General features: G+C 44.2%; 1 protein-coding gene across 1 annotated transcript in view; it reads left to right on the top strand.

The window, feature by feature from the left end:
• The first annotated feature begins 557 nt into the window (after positions 1–557).
• LOC121865183 overlaps positions 558–16,842 on the top strand; it is a 28,866-nt gene continuing 12,581 nt past the window's right edge. The window contains exon 1 of the mRNA XM_042364493.1: positions 558–849. Within this exon, the coding sequence (XP_042220427.1) occupies positions 678–849 (172 nt within the window). The 5' untranslated portion in view covers positions 558–677. The remainder of the gene's footprint in view (positions 850–16,842) is intronic.

Below are 16,842 nucleotides of genomic sequence, written 5' to 3'. Positions count from 1 at the left end.
AAACACCCCCCACATTATGGATAGTTCGACTGTTGTAGGCAATTTTTTTTATTTAAAAAATGTCTTGTGGTACTATGTTCTTGCTCAGACAACCAATTTGAGAATTCATTTTACAGGCTCACTATCACCACTGAGCAGTTTGAGTGCATTGTCATAAAACAATTTGGTCACCAAAATATTGTATTTTATTCTTTCGCGTTCAACTGGATCTGCACCAACTACCAACGTCTACGATTCAGTGTTTCAAATGTCTACCATAATTTTAACCTTATATATATATATATATATATATATATATATATATATATATATATATATATATATATATATATATATATATATATATATATATATATATATATATATATATATATATATATATTCAAGTACTTTGCAATTTTGTTGTAGTCAATATTTAAATAGAGCAGGAAGGTGTAATTGAGTGGAAGTGAATGTGTAGATTGGCGTAAGTGTGGGTAGCTTGGCTAGTAGGTGGGTAGTCTAGCCCTAGCGGGGTGGGGGACGGGGTAGAGCCACAAGTTGAGCCCGCCCGAGTCTCGACTCCCGACTGAAGTCAGTGCTGGTGAGAGTGTGCGAGGGTTAACACGCGCTGCTGGTGCTGTTGGGTGTTCACACGCGCGGGAGATGAGTAGGGCTAGTGCACGAGGCCAGCCAGCATGACAAGTGCACCGCATTGGCCAGTTCTTCTGGCCTTAGCTATCCTGGTGGCTATTGCCACTGTATGCACATTATGGGCCATAGTGGCCACTCCTGGCCGCTCTTCTAGTCACTTGACCCTAGTGAATAGGGCTGAGGACGCTGCTTCAAGTGGAACACCGAGAGCCCAAGGTAAGGTGGCTCACCCGTGACTACCTAGTGTTTTGGGCGTCCTGCTGCTTCTCCTGCCGGGTACTGCAGAGTGCTCCTGCTGACCTGAGCTACGCTGCTCCTGCTGGGTTTGTGGACTCTCATCTTGTCGGCCCGAGCCTCGCAGCTACTACTGCTGGGTACTGTGCCCACTCAGTTCTTCAGCTCGGGCTGTACTACTGATGGGTACGGTGGTCACTCGCTCGGCCCGGGCCAAGCTGCCCCTGCTAGTGGACACCATAGCCAGGCAGCTTCATGCTGTTGTTGCTGGGTAGCATGGCCATCTATAGCTGCTTGGTCCAGGGCACAATACTACTGCTACTAAGTACTGTAGCCACGTAACTACTTGGCCTAGGCCACAGAGTTGCTGGTGCTGAGACCCCATAAGTACATACTGCTGCTATGGCCAGGTAACTGTTGGCTAGGACCACACTTCTACTGCTGCTGGGGATTGTTGCCACCCAGCTTCTTATCCCAGGCCACAGTGTTACTGCTCCCATACATGATGTGACCACTCAGCTGTTTTATCTGGCTTACAGTGCTACTGCTATCGAGACTTATGGCCACATGTTACAGCTACTGGGTACCTTAGTCACTTGGCCCTGGCCATAGTATAACCAGGTGCTGTGGCTACACAACTCAGCAGCTAGTTCGGTAATGGGCATCCAAGACCTACCTGCAGCAGTTGTAGCTAATGGTGAAGTAGGAGAGGCAGCAGAAGAAAGGGGGAGGAGGGGGAGGGAGAGATGGGGTAGGCGTGTGAGGGACCGCTGTGAGGACCAACTTACTAACAGCAGTGTTTGTGTGAGGAAGGAGATGGGGGTGGAGCTTCTTCCCTGGTGACTCGTGTGAGCTTGGGTCTGTCTCACCACACCCTCTTGTCTGTGTTTGTCTGTCACACACACACACACACACACACACACACTCGGTTTTGCCCGTCTGTTTATCTCATCGTTTTTGTGTCGTGTGTGTGTGTGTGTGTGTGTGTGTGTGTGTGTGTGTCCCGTGTCCCTAACATTCTTAGATTGTGCGTCTGTTAGTCTGTTTTTAAGTGTGTCAAGTTTGTCCGTCTGTAAGTCTGTCTGTGTCAGTGTTGTCCTTTGCTGCTCGTGTGTGCATTTTTTCTCCTATGATAATGATTGTGTTTATGTGCATTGTGTGTGTTTATTTCTTGTGTAGTGTGTGTGTGTGTGTGTGTTTGTGTTTGTGTGTGTGTGTGTGTTTCGCCCCTTTTAGTTTATATATCCACTTATTCACTCCACTCTTCCTTATGGCTTATCCGTCTGACCCCTATTTGCACCTTAGCGTCTCAGTCTGTCTATATTTATCTGTCTGCACGTGTGTGTGTGTGTGTGTGTGTGTGTCTGTCTGTCTGTGTGGGTTCGGTCTTAGGTGTAGCAAAGTGACTGGGGAGGTGTGAGAGGGAGGGCAAATGGGAAGTAAAGTCAAGCACGGCAAACATTCCGGGCATCAGTTACACGCTTGAGGAACCGCGCAAAAAAGTGGGTCAGACGGACTGCCAGATTTGAAAACTCCTCTCGATGAGACGATCAATTCTTGCCTCTCAGATGTGTTGTATGATGGTTGGTGACTGATGCACATCTCGCCTCATACATAGTTACGGTGATGCCTACCAATGAAGTTACACACGCTATATATTAATACATATGAATATTTATTGTATACGTTGGGTACACTACAGGCCACAGATTCAATATTAGTCATTAGAGTTTGTTTTATTATGTGTGCTTGTGTATAATGTACAGTTAAGACTCGTGGAGAGCAGGTAGTGGTCTATACATCACTCGAGGGTACATGGTGGATGTTGACTAGTATGTTCAATATTGACATTCGCCATCTGTGGTGTACTGAGCCCGGAGACTTAACTCGTATGACGTTATGAAAGAGATGCCAGACTGACCTGCGTCAAGAATTTTTATTTTTACAGTTTAAGAATACAGTGATCATGCTAATGTTAGATTATATTTACTGTATTTGGTTAAGTAGAAAGGAAAATTAATGTTGATGAGACTATAGACTTTATTAAAATTAGGACATGTTATAATAAAATGATGATCAAATGTATTATAAAAGAAAAAAAATCATCCACATATTTCACAGACATATATAATATGTAATATCTCTGTATATATGGAAACTAAAACTTGAAATAAATGATAAAAAATACTGTATCACTATAGGGAGGTGGGAGGGCACAGCCACACAAGTGTAGAAAGTTGGTGGCTGGCCGAGGTAGGTATGAATGGCCGACCGACGGTGTCACCTGCTATTGATATGCAGGAGGGGTCTCTCTGGCTGGGGAGGTGCTGAGGGCCAGGGTAGGGTAGTGCTGGGAAGGTGCTGGTTGGTGGGTTAAGTACAGTATGTGCGGACGGTCTGGGGAGTGTAGTGCAGTGCTGGTCGAGTGGTGGGAGGGAGGAGTAGGTGGATGGGAAGGAAGAGTTGATTGTTTAGAGGGAAGGAGGGAGGGAACAGTTAGTTGTTTGGAGGGAGGGAGGGGAGAGTTAGTTGTTTGGAGGGAAAGAGGGGAGAGTTAGTTGTTTGGAGGGAAAGAGGAAGGGAGGACTTGGTTTGTTTAGTAGGATAGGAGAGGGAGTGATGGGTGTAGCTAGGAGGCAGGAAGGGGACTAAGAATGGTATCAATGCAACAATATTATAGAAGGAAACAAAGAATTGAGAAAGTGTCGGTGTGTGAAGGCAAGTGTAGGGGGAGACAAGGTTAGTGGGGAGGGAGGAGGGAGATAAGGGAGAGACTGGTGGGAGGGAGATAAGGGAGAGACTATGGTGGGAGGGAGACTATGGTGGGAGGGGAGACTATGGTGGGGAGGGAGATGGGAGACTATGGTGGGAGGGAGATAAGGGAGAGACTATGGTGGGAGGAGATAAGGGAGAGACTATGGTGGGAGGGAGATAAGGGAGACTATGGTGGGAGGAGATAGGAGAGACTATGGTGGGAGGGAGATAAGGAGAGACTATGGTGGGAGGGAGATAAAGGGAGAGACTATGGTGGGAGGGAGATAGGGAGACTATGGTGGGAGGAGATAAAGGGAGGCTATGGTGGGAGATAAGGGAGACTATGGTGGGAGGGAGATAAGGGAAGACTATGGTGGGAGGGAGATAGGGAGACTATGGTGGGAGGAGAGGAGAGACTATGGTGGGGGGAGGAGATAAGGGAGAGACTATGGTGGGAGGGAGATAAGGGAAGACTATGGTGGGAGGGGAGATAAAGGGAGACTATGGTGGGAGGAGATAAAGGGAGAGACTATGGTGGGAGGGAGAAAAGAGACTATGGTGGGGAGGGGGAGAAAGGAGAGACTATGGTGGGAGGGAGATAAGGGAGAGACTATGGTGAGATTTAAGAGTACTGTATATACGTAGGAGAGACAAGTCTGAGAATTGACTGTACGAGGAAAAGGGGAGGGGTGTGCGTGGTGAAGACAGGAAAGAGGTAGAAGTGAAAGGTGTAGTTTAATCCTGAACAAAGGCTGTGTGAGTAATTGGTATTAAACATATGAGAATTTCACAGCCTGTACAAAAATATATGAATCCAACTTTTTTTTTTTTTTTACGAGTCTAACCCAAAGTGCTAAGCGAATAGGATGGTGTTTTCGCTATCCTAGTTGGTAATGTCGTTATCGAGTAAGTTGGTATAGGGAGTTATCGTCTTCGCTATACCCGGTAACTACTCACTGTTTATGTCGATTAACCTCTGCGATTCTCATGTGTGGACTAAGTTCAGTACCCAGACACTAATGACAGTAAAATCGTACTAATGTGTCGCTAATATAATTATAGAATGAGTCGGGGAATTATATAGGGATTATAGAGTGTAAGGAACGAGTAACTGATGACCAGCTCGTGTGTAGACTGAGGTGTTGGACTCCCGTAGATTTTACAGTGAGTGAAAGCGAAAGTCTTAACATGATCGTTGACTGGAAGAAAAGAAAGTTCAAGTTTTTTACATCAGATCAATATGAAAGGTAGCGTCAACCTCGAGGGGTAGATGGAGGGGGGAAGCGTATAATAAAAAAAAATGTTACAAATAGATAATTAAAAGAGGGACAGAAAGACGAGGAAACAGTTAAAAGAAGAGAAGAAAAATGAGTAATTTATAGGGAAGGGAAAGGAAAAAAAAAGACAACAGGTAGGAAAAGTAGGAAGACAGATTAGTAGATGGGTGATTCTTTTAACCCGAAGCTGTAAGAGTTAGAGAAAGAAATTAATAGAATAGATGAGAAAGGTAAACCGTCGAACTGATAGCGAGTTCAATAAAAAAAAAGGAACTAAATAATGTAGGAACAGAAGGCTGCTTCCGTGATGATGCAAAGTATAACACATTACCCGGGGGGGGGGGGGCATGATTGTATTGGGGCATAGGGGATATAGTGTGCGTGTACATGGACGTATTTTTGCACTTATTTGCATGCGAATGTAATAAAGTGAATTGCATGATAAACAGGAATATGATGAAAAAATAAAATGACGAGAGAAATATATTACTAACGATGTACTGTATAGGTCTTGGGACGTTGCTGCTAAACTTGTCTGGGTTTATAGAGATAAAACAAATACTGGTTGAGGTTGAGGAGCCAGGGATAGCCTCTCACACTAAGAGTTATTGGTCGGGTGGCTTCCATTCATCAAAGCGTGTAGGTGTTTGTGTTTTAAATCTATAACCACTGTGGCTCTTCCATGATAAGAGTCTGTTTAATATATCTGGCTAACAGTGCACAAGAACTGTAACTTTTGTATTTATTTTTTCATATTGTGTATAAAGTCAATTATGATTTCAAAACGTGATTAAAGGTCAGCCTCTTATCTGCCCACAATACTCACCGTGTTTAGGATGTGTGACACACCCACCACCAACTTGAGCACATCTTGCCACCCCCTCAAAATATCCAAAACTGTTCCCCACTCAATCACATGGAACCAAAACAGTCCCGAAGGTTCTAAAGAAGGCCTGGCCCCGTGCTTCTCATGTCCAGAGTTACTTTCCCGTCAACCAGATATGACCAAGATAGTGTTTTGACCTGATAAAAAGGTTTCTTCCGTCTCTTGTATCCCAAACCCAAGAATGTCCAAACCTGCCACCATGTACTGTGGCATGACTCAAAGGTCTTATAGCTTTTGAATGAAGCTTCTTCTCTCTTCCTCCCCCTCTCCTACATCTTAAGTATATCAGATTTGATTAACCTTTATTTATGATTGAAGAACACTGTTTCCCCCCGTCCTATATTATATTCCACCCATTTGTGTGCAGAACAGTTTCGAAACAATCGGTTTCATCTTTTTCATAGCATATAGCCTTCTTGCCATACCTCGCTCCTCAAGGTCCTGAACTACTAATAATAAACCAAACAGATCCAAAATTTTCATATTTAACATTTGAAGGACTCCTAATTCACTTCAGCAATCAATATGACCGAAACTCGTCCCTCTGAACTATGGAGAGCATCTTACACACATTCTTTTATATATTTACCACTATTCGCCCTCAACTATACACGTGACCAAAACAGTTCTTCTAACCTTCGAAGAACTTCTTCCCCTCACCCCCTCACTTCCTGACTCACCCTGGTCATGGCCAGCGTGGAAGTGTCGCGTGTGGCTGCCAGATCATGACTGACATCATTAGTACCAAGCGGGACTGTGTAGGTTCCGTCGGCCCCCAGTCATGCCTTGGGACCCGCCCTTCCTCTCAAGCTGTCTGGCATGTGAGGCTCTAACTGGGCTGTTTCTCGTTCTTACTGGTGTGCCGCTCTTGTATGATCACAAATGTCTTTCCTTCTTACCGCTCGAACGGGTTTTGTGCATCTCTCGTGTCTCCTCTTACTGATCTGCCACTACTTCACGTCTGTGTTGTCTTTCCCTCTTACTGTTCCGCCGCTGTTCTCTTGTGTGTCTGCCGTTCGTGTGTCTTGGGTAATTACTCTAGTCTATTGGTAGTGTCGGGAGACTTAAGGGTTTCATTGCTTATTATCACAGTGTCCTCCTGAGATTTTTTTTTACCTTTTTAAAGCGTTTCGGGGGGGGACGGCAGGTGATCCTTATGCTTATGTCCGTGCTTCCGTCGGTCCGTCCGCTCGTCAGAGAGACGTGAACACAACTCAAACCAATAGGGGTGGATTTTTACCAAACAAAGTATGAGGATGTATCACAACAAGATCTCAAACGAGGTCAATAATCATTTCTTTGTTAGGTTGTCCAGAATTTCGGGCCTTCAAACTCCGCTGTAGCACACCTTTACCGAAATCGTTTTTCAGTTAGGATTAATATGACATTTGCGTTGACGTAGTGGTATTATCATCCCTGAACACTGTGTTAAAGAGATGTTAAAACATGTCTAGCTCATGAATATCTGTCGCTACAAATATCGCGTGTTGTAAAATACTATCATCACACACCACTACCATCACTCACCACTACCACCCCTCACCACAACCATCACACACCCTACCATCACTCACCACTACCATCCCTAACCACTACCATCCCTCACCACTACCATCCCTCACCACTACCATCACTCACCACTACCATCACTCACCACTACCATCCCTCACCACTAAAATACTATCATCACACACCACTACCATCACTCACCACTACCACCCCTCACCACAACCATCACACACCCTACCATCACTCACCACTACCATCCCTAACCACTACCATCCCTCACCACTACCATCCCTCACCACTACCATCACTCACCACACCACTCACCACTACCACTCACCACCATCACTCCATCACCCACCATCACTCATACTACCATCACACGCCACACCATCACACGCCACTACCACACACACCACACCACTACACACCCCTACCCACCACTACCATCACACACCACTACCATCACACACCACTACCACCCCTCACCACTACCATCACTCACCACTACCATCACACACCACTACCATCACACAACACATGCAGTAGTATATACCTCAAATATCTTTATTATCAAATGTCGCCTTTTAGAAGAGGGGACTGCGTGCGTGCGTGCGTTTTTGGATACTGACACAGCCAAACCAAAACAAAAGTGACTCATGTTGTATAAATTTTGTGCGTTTAAAGTGTAATTATTCCTTAATGAATTGTTTAAGTATACAAGTAAATGTTCGTTAAAACGATGAAATAATGAGCAATTGGCTGGTAGGGTGAGAGGGGAGAGGGAGGTGGGGAAGTAGGAAGGGAAAATAAGAGGAAGAGAGGTGATGAGAGTATGAGAGGGAGGTGATGAGAGGGAGGTGGAGGGAGAAGTAGGAGAGGAGGTGGTGAGGAGGAAATAGGAGAGGAGGTGGTGAAGGAGGTGGTGAGGAGAGTAGGAGAGGTGAGTGAAGGGGAGAGGGAGGTGGAGGAGGTGGTGAGGGAGGAGAGGGAGGTGAGGGAGAGGGAGGTGGTGAGGGAGAGTAGGAGAGGGAGGTGATGAGAGGGAGGAGGGTGGTGAGGGGGAGGAAGTGGGAGAGGGAGTGATGAAGGATGAGGCGCCAGACTAGTGTATTATGGAGTGCAGGGGGCAGTACATGGTCGTCAGTGTTGGTGCCTACACCTCTCTTCTCTGCCTGCCCCCCCCCCTTTACTACACTACTCCTCACCACCCACCTCTCACCACCCACCTCTCATCACCCACCTCTCATCACACCTCCCCACCTCTCTACCCACCTCTCATCACCCACCTCTCATCACCCACCTCTCATCACCCACCTCTCTCATCACCCACCTCTCATCACACTCCCTCATCACCCACCTCTCATCACCTCCTCATCACCCACCCTCATCACACTCCTCACCACCCACCTCCTCATCCACCCACCTCTCATCACCACCACCTCTCACCACCCACCTCTCACCACCACCTCTCACCACCCACCTCCTCACCACCCACCTCTCCGCCACCCACCTCTCAACACCACCCTCTCATCACCTCCCTCTACCAACTTCTCACCACCCACCTCTCGCCACCACCTCCTCACTCCACCCACCTCTCACCACCCACCCTCTCCACCACCACCTCTCATCTACCTCCTCTACCAACTTCCTCACCACCACCTCTCCACACCTCTTTCACCACCTACCTCTTTCACCACCCACCTCTCACCACCCACCTCTCATCACACTCCTCATCACCCACCTCTCACCACACCACTACCTTTCCCCTCACGTTCACCTCCCAAGCCTAAAAAAAACTGGCCTTACTTGTTTGTCTTAAGTGCCTTACTTCAATCACCCGCGTCCGTGATAAGAGGTTTTAGGGTAAACGCGGCATACCTTTGGAAAAATGTTAACTAGATAATGTAATGGAAATGATCGTCTTAATGTGTCTGGTCCTTATTGCCTTAACATTAATTTGGTTCTTAAATGTTCGTACGTTGAATGTTCCTCGTAACTGAAGGTGTAATAATTCAACTTAATTAATTACCGGTAAGTTAAAGCTTAAAAACATAATAACGTCCAAAAACACCTTGAACTAAACATATCTACTGACCACACAAGCTTATAGGGCAAAGAGGAGGGAGTCAGTATTTAGGTAAAGATTTTCTCCCTTACTAAACAGTGTTACAGTGTATTTTGGGATGTAATTTTTAACCTATAACTGATTAAATTCTCTATAATGTGTTCAATCATGAGGAGGGATGATCGTGTTCAGTCTTAATCTATAGTTTGAACACTTAAGACAAGAGTTCTGGTTATGGTGATGAAGGAATGAATAACAGTATAAATATATATTAAGTGAAAAAAGCTCAGTTAAGTTGTTAGTTAAGATAGAAATAAGGTACATGATAATAGTTGTTTGTATAGATAGACGAATAGTGAGGTATAACAACATCCCAGGTACACGGTGCAGTACTTGTCTGGGAGAAACATGTAAAATCATGCGAATCTCAACTTCAGCCTTGGTGCTCACTCCAGCCCACGCGTTACTGATTGACTTGGTGTCCACGACCTTTGACCTTTCAAGAGTTGAACAGCATAGCATGTATATGATATGTCTAGGTCAATCTCTGCGTCAAGTTTAAAATTGATTGCCTCATCCATTAAAGAGTCATGGTGGTGGGAGAGCCGTGTGGTGAAGGTTAATTTCCCCAGCCTGAAGTGTACGGTAACCCACACTGACCCTGGTAGTACTCTGTTCTGGTCACATTGCCAGCACTCCTACAATCAGTGTTACCAACCTCACAACCACCAGCTGGGTTATATTAAGTTAGGTTATATTAGGCTATACTAAATCTGATTATATTAAATTATGCCATATTTAGTTAGATTACGCTAAGTTAGGTATGAAAACATTAAGGTAGAGTTATATTAGGTAACTTACTTTGGATCTGTTCGCGATGAGTAAAATTTCGATGTCAGGCTCTCTCCCGAAGGACTCAAGTAACCAAAGGGATTACCTAGAAGTGTGACTCACTGCCCGACTTGCACCTCGTGGTTTACCTGTACCACCTGCCCCCACATGGCCGTGTTGACAGACGGACGTGTGTTGATGGAATAATGGTGTTATTTCATCTTCAAGATTTAATTTCATTAAGTAATAGTCCCTGCTTGTCATGGGTGCCTGTTGTATCTTAGGTGTTGTATTACCTGGTGTGTTGAATCTGGTAGTGTTGTTGTCTTTGTGTTGTTGTATCCTGTGTGTTGTTGTACCTGGTGTGTGTCTTTGTGTTGGTTCGTGTGTGTTGTTCTTGTGTTCCTTAAATATAATACAATATATTTCACGTTCATTAGTAACACACCATTTGAGATTACATGAGTGAAAGTCAACTAAAATTAATACAACCTTATCGTCGTAAGTTTTCCTATACATATATTTCTAGAGTTAAATATTGCTGGTGTAACTGAGGAACCTGGGCCTTTATATATGATACACCCTCCACGCCACCTCATCATACACCCTCCACGCCACCTCATCATACACCCTCCACGCCACCCCATCATACACCCTCCCACCCCATCATACACCCTCCCACCCCATCATACACCCTCCCACCCCATCATACACCCTCCCACCCCATCATACACCCTCCACGCCACCTCATCTTGCCACACCTCCACGCCACCCCATCATACCTCCCACCCCATGATACACCCTCCACGCCACCTCATGATACACCCTCCACGCCCTCATGATACACCCTCCACACCCTCACACGCCACCTCATGATACACCCTCCACGCCACCTCATGATACACCCTCCACGCCACCCCATCATACACCCTCCCACCCCATCATACACCCTCCCACCCCATCATACACCCTCCCACCCCATCATACACCCTCCCACCCCATCATACACCCTCCACGCCACCTCATCCAGACATATTTATCGTTAATTGTTTATTATATCATAAACACAGGAGAGGTTGAGATAATGAGTATCGTTATAGAGATGGTTTAATTGTCTTGGCCATAGAAAAAAAAATATTGCCTAAGATATTGTTTAGATTATTCATGACCCGAAATGATAAGTTGTGGAAATGGATTGTTTTTTTTTCAGTGTCTAAAAATCCATAGAAACTAGAGGTTGTGATTACGTATACTGTATGATTTTAATAGTTTACACGGTGATGGGGAGGGGCAGGGTTGTATATGTAGGGAAAAAAGGGGGACTTGTGTACAGTGAAGAGGAAGAGAAGCTAGACGGACTCATCAGACACCACCCGAGAGTGCTTGGTGAAACAATACTCCATAAATCATGTTCCGTGTCAGTAATGGGGGATAACCGTCCTCTCTGTCACGATAAACACGGAGATTATGTCGCATTATTATGATGTTTGGGCGTGTGATTACATAGCGAAGACCCGACCATGACTCACTTCTACCTCCCCGCCCATCACGAACGTGTTATAACATGTCATACAAGTTGTCAATTACTGTGATAATCTTGTTAGGGTCAAATAAATTGTTATTTTAGAGTAGACGAGGGCGCCACGGTGTGTAAATACCTCAGTCTCTGCGAGGAATGGAGTGAACCAACCCTTGGCCATTAGTCCTACACAGGATGTTTACAAAATCTCTCGTTATTTGTGTTTATAAGAGTTCATTAATGAAGAAAAACATCCATAACATCGCTATGTACTCCAACAGTTTGGGGGGTATATACAATTTCTTCTATAAGTTGAGATAAATGTCACTCCGGATATGACGATGGATAACTGAAGATAATAAAGGAGTAAATATCGATATTTTAATGCTTAGCTTCTTAAAGGGACAGCATAAAATTACTGTAGGTTGTTCATCAGTCTTGTAAACTGTGTGATTGTTTACTGTCTGTCTGTCTGTCTGTCTGTCTGTCTGTCATGTTGCCTCCGGTCTTATGTTGTGTTGGGTGGAGGAGACTGAAGGAAGAGGCTGGTGGAGGAAGATAAGTGTAGAAAGTGGAAGATATGAGCTGAAATGGCAAGTAGAAGTTACACACACACACACACACACACACACACACACACATCAATAGTGTTATCAAGGTGTCATATCAACTTTTTCTCTATACTAAGTTGAGTCATCTCTTAACATGTGGTGTGTCGTCCAAGGTGAGGTGTATTATAGGTGTTACAAGATGTATGTAGTTTATTTTGTCTTTGAATAATGTATACTTTAACACTTGCCCTATAATATGCTTCAAGTGACCATACAGTAACTAAGTTTTTATATCAATGTTACCTTTTGTACAGCAGTTTTGATCTGTTGGTAGTGTATGTTTCTCTAGTCCACAAAATATATATTGACTCTATGATCTAACTACCTATTGTTGGTGTCTGGTGGTTATTTAGTTCAATAACATGTTACTATATTCACTCTCTGTAATTTATCTTTGTTGGTCATTTACTAGAAACTTTGGTGTATGGTGACAGTTCCACACACGACTCTCACTCAAATTGATGTACCACATATCTCACAGACATTTGGTTCTCGGGAAACTCTCCAAAGTGTATATTACCACCTTAGTTCACACTGCAACTACTGTACACTAGCATAACATCATGGCAGACAAACACACCTTCACCTCCGTCACCTGTAGTCTAGATAACACCACCAAAGACCCGTCAACAACAACAACACCATCATCACCACCACCACCATCATCACCACCACCACCACCACTAGTAAAAGAGTTATAAACACCAACACCACCACAATCACTCCAGGCATCACCAACACCAACAAAGGGATCTGTGGTGTACCCAACGTACTGCCATGATTCACCCTCATCCCGGGTCCCTCACTGGGATCTCACAACAACAAAGAGTCTATGTACGTCTCTCTGGCTCAGTGCGGTACCGGGGCGACTCTTACCTGATGTCCCGGATATACCCGATGGTTTCTACTTGATGGGCGGACAAATATCTGATGGTACCTCAGATGATAAACGGGAATGTAACTTTTGATTCTCATCTTGATAGGTCGGAAGATGACCTCTGATTCCTCTCCAGATTGGTAAGAAAATGACTCCAGATTTCTGACCAGATAGGAAGAAAAAAGTGTCTAACGATTACTAGTCTGACCGAGAGCAAAATGCCAGGTGATGCCAATCTGACGACCATGAAATACTTAGTGTGATGCCAGAGATGTGAACAGTGACAAGCTGTCGAGATGAATGATAAGGTCTTTCCTACACCTCTCAGCAGGATCTAGACCAAGGGGGAAGTGCATTGCTTTTTAGTCTATTTCTTGGCTTGACAAGGGTGTTATAATGTCACCAGGTCCCATTACCGTTAATAATATAAAGTTACACATGACCACAACATCCCACATGCGTTAGTTTCGTCTTACTCATTAACGCTGATACGGGAACATGCAATTGTGTGTGTGTATCTATGACTCTTGGCCAACCATGTTGTTCTCAGTACAAAATTATGTGTTGTCAATAAATGTGCGACTTAGTTATGTATGGAATGGTTTGAAAATATTGCGCTCTCACACATACACACACACACACACACACACAAAGGCTGCACCAACTTGCTCTTAACATTTAGAATACCAACAAGACTCCTTCAAGCTGCTGCCACCAACCACATTCAATCGTTTAACACCCCACGGGAGGTCAATTAAGTCTACTCATAGGTCATTAAGACTGACAGTGAGCTCCCTCTAAGACTTAACGTTCTTTACGAAGTCGATAAGGCTGATTTCAGTGTTCCCCAAACACTTGAATGACCCTTAAAGTCTTCAAAGTTCCTCGCAAAACTTCCGTGTTCCTCGAAGACTTCAGGATCCTTTAATACCTGGCGTCTACTGAAACTAAAATGTCTTGTAGGTAAAGGAAGGATTGTACTGTGTGGTGCAGGTCAACACACGCACACACACCTGGCCCACCACCCGAGCTGTTCAAGGATCTCTCTATTTGCTTTTCCCTGAGTTATAGCTTGGGGGGATGGGAGAAGGCAGGGAGACGTTTTGCATTATAGCTGGTGTGTGTGTGTGTGTGCTGTGATGTTATGTGATGTTTGTAGGTAAGTAAATGTAAGTGCGATGTTGTAGTATACTGTACAGTTATGTATACCGAGTTATGCATTATCACTGTGCATACAATGTGAGCTTGTAGTTACTGTGGTGAGAGAGAAAGAGAAACAAAATTGCCGTGAGTGAGAGAGAGATATAGAGTGAGAAAGATAATGAGAACTACATTAAGAAAAGCCCAAAACCTCCATACATTACTAATTATATCAATATCAACTCTATATTTACCTAAGTAAAAAAAAAGACATAATTAAGCACCTGCACTGCAATTAATTAAAAACGATACCATAACAAGAATATATACCTTGTCAGACACATATAATTCTCAGTGGTTTATGGGATATGATTCAATACGTCAGACTGTGTGTTATTTAGCAGGGAGATGAAGAGAGATAAGGTGCTAGGAGAGGGAGAGTATTATCGTTGGGATCAGACGAACTCACGGTGATAAAACTCCCCAAGTCGTGACGGTGTCCTTTGTTGCAGCGCCTGGGAGGAAAGATAGCCGTGAGAGAGAGAGAGAGAGAGAGAGAGAGTGAGAGAGGATAAAAAAGAATGATAAAGAAAAACAGAAGAGAATGGATGAAAGGGAGAGTGATTATAAAAAAAAGCGACTGAATGACTGATGAACGGATGAAATAATAACACACACACACATACACACTACCCTCCTCAAAAATCCCCTCCTAAACAAATCCCCTCCTCCCCCCCTCCCTCTAACTCCCCCTCCCCTCAACTGAGATACGGTAGGGGAAGAGATGAGGGCCACTCTACCCCTCCCCCCTCTTTATCTTACATACCACCCGCTGTCATCCACCACCACCACGCCCATAGTCAACCCCCCCACAACATTCTTCCCGTTTGTATTAATTATCTTTTTTTTTTTTGTAATCTGATTAAATATTAAGACTCGTGGCTTGTGATCGCTTGGCCAGTAGAGCGTATCGGCGGCCTCTGCTGGATTCTTACTTGGGTCACTGGAACAATTGCCGCCTCCAATCGCAGAATACAACCCATAAATGTTGTGCTGTGTTGTGTTGTGTTGTGTTGTGTTGTGTTGTGTTGTGGTAGACTGTAAGCTCACCCAACGCCAGTGAACCAAGTAAACAGGGATCTCTTAGTCGCTAGTTGATTTTTTTTTTCCCTCCGATGTTTTCCGTCTGTTGAGGGTGTCGTGAGTAAGGGTGTATTTTCAAGGTCGTGTGACTGGTGGTGTATGTCTGTTACTTCCTCCTTTCATTCTTCTTCTGTTTCTTCTTCGTGTTTATATTATTTCTTCTCTGTTTTGTTTGTAGTTGTTTTTGTTGGTGTTTTGACGTTACTGGTATTATGTTGGTTACTTTTTCTCGTTTTTTTTTGTTTTTTTACATTTTTTCTCCTGTCTTTCTTCTCCTTCTCCTCCTCTTCCCCTTTCTTTCTCATCTCCTCTTCCATTTTCTTCTCCTTCTCCCCTTCTTCCTCGTTCTTCTTAATTTCCTTCTTGATGCTATTATTATTATTGCTACATTTCCTCTACTTCAACCACCACCAACACGACATAAATCACCATCACAACCACATCAACCAAAGATACTCATCCGCAATCACTTTAGAACAACCACCACAATCCATCATAACCACCACAACCACCACAATCAACCACCTATTAAAGTTATTGTTATACAGGAAGCTCCATGGTAAATATTTCAACCACCATCCTTGAGACGATTCTATTCTTTATTATTCCCTCCCTCGTTATGGAACTGTGGTAATTTATAATGATTGGTCTTGATTTTAATTTTGATAAACACTCGGGTGGGTTGAGAGTTAGTGGTGGTGGTGTGGCTGGGGTGTGGCTGGGGTGTGGTGAATAATGGGGAGCAGGAACTAACCCAACTCATCCTCCCCCTCCCCCCTCCCCATCTCATACCCCCCCTCCCCCTCTATTTAAGATCGCCTGTTGCTTCGTTGCCTTGGTTGTGTTTTTCCGGCTTTTATTTATTTATTTATTTATTTTTTATTAGCATTTCAGACCATCGTATCGCGAGAGGACTGTAGCGTTGAGGTGTGTGTGTGTGTGGTGGGGGGGTGTGGGTGGGTGAAGGTTTGTATATGTGTGTGGGGTGTGTGTGGGGGGGGGAGGGGTGTGTACAGGATAATTCGCCAATCCTTACGTGTATTAAGAGGTGGAGGAGGATACAGGTATTTCTCGTGTTATGAACGAGGGAAATTTAATTAGTGTAGGTTAGTCTTGTTTTGGTTTATCCTGGAGTGAGTGAGTGAGTCAGTGAGTGAGTGAGTGAGTGAGGAGTCGATACCACTTAACTCCTTTTACAGCAGTGATCGTGGTGGATGGGTATGTTATTATTGTGGGTATTATCATTATTTTTTACTATCTCTTCTTGTTTCTCTTCTTTCCTTTCCTTTATCAACTTTCTCTTCGTTTTCTCTTCCTTCTGCTGCTTTTTTATACTCTTATTTTTTCTTCTTCTCTTGCTTCC

Source organism: Homarus americanus, unplaced genomic scaffold, assembly GCF_018991925.1.
Source record: "Homarus americanus isolate GMGI-L3 unplaced genomic scaffold, GMGI_Hamer_2.0 scaffold37678, whole genome shotgun sequence".
NCBI classification, from domain to species: Eukaryota; Metazoa; Arthropoda; class Malacostraca; order Decapoda; family Nephropidae; genus Homarus; species Homarus americanus.
Note: the sequence above shows the minus strand (reverse complement) of the source record. Positions and strands in the feature narration are given on the sequence as shown.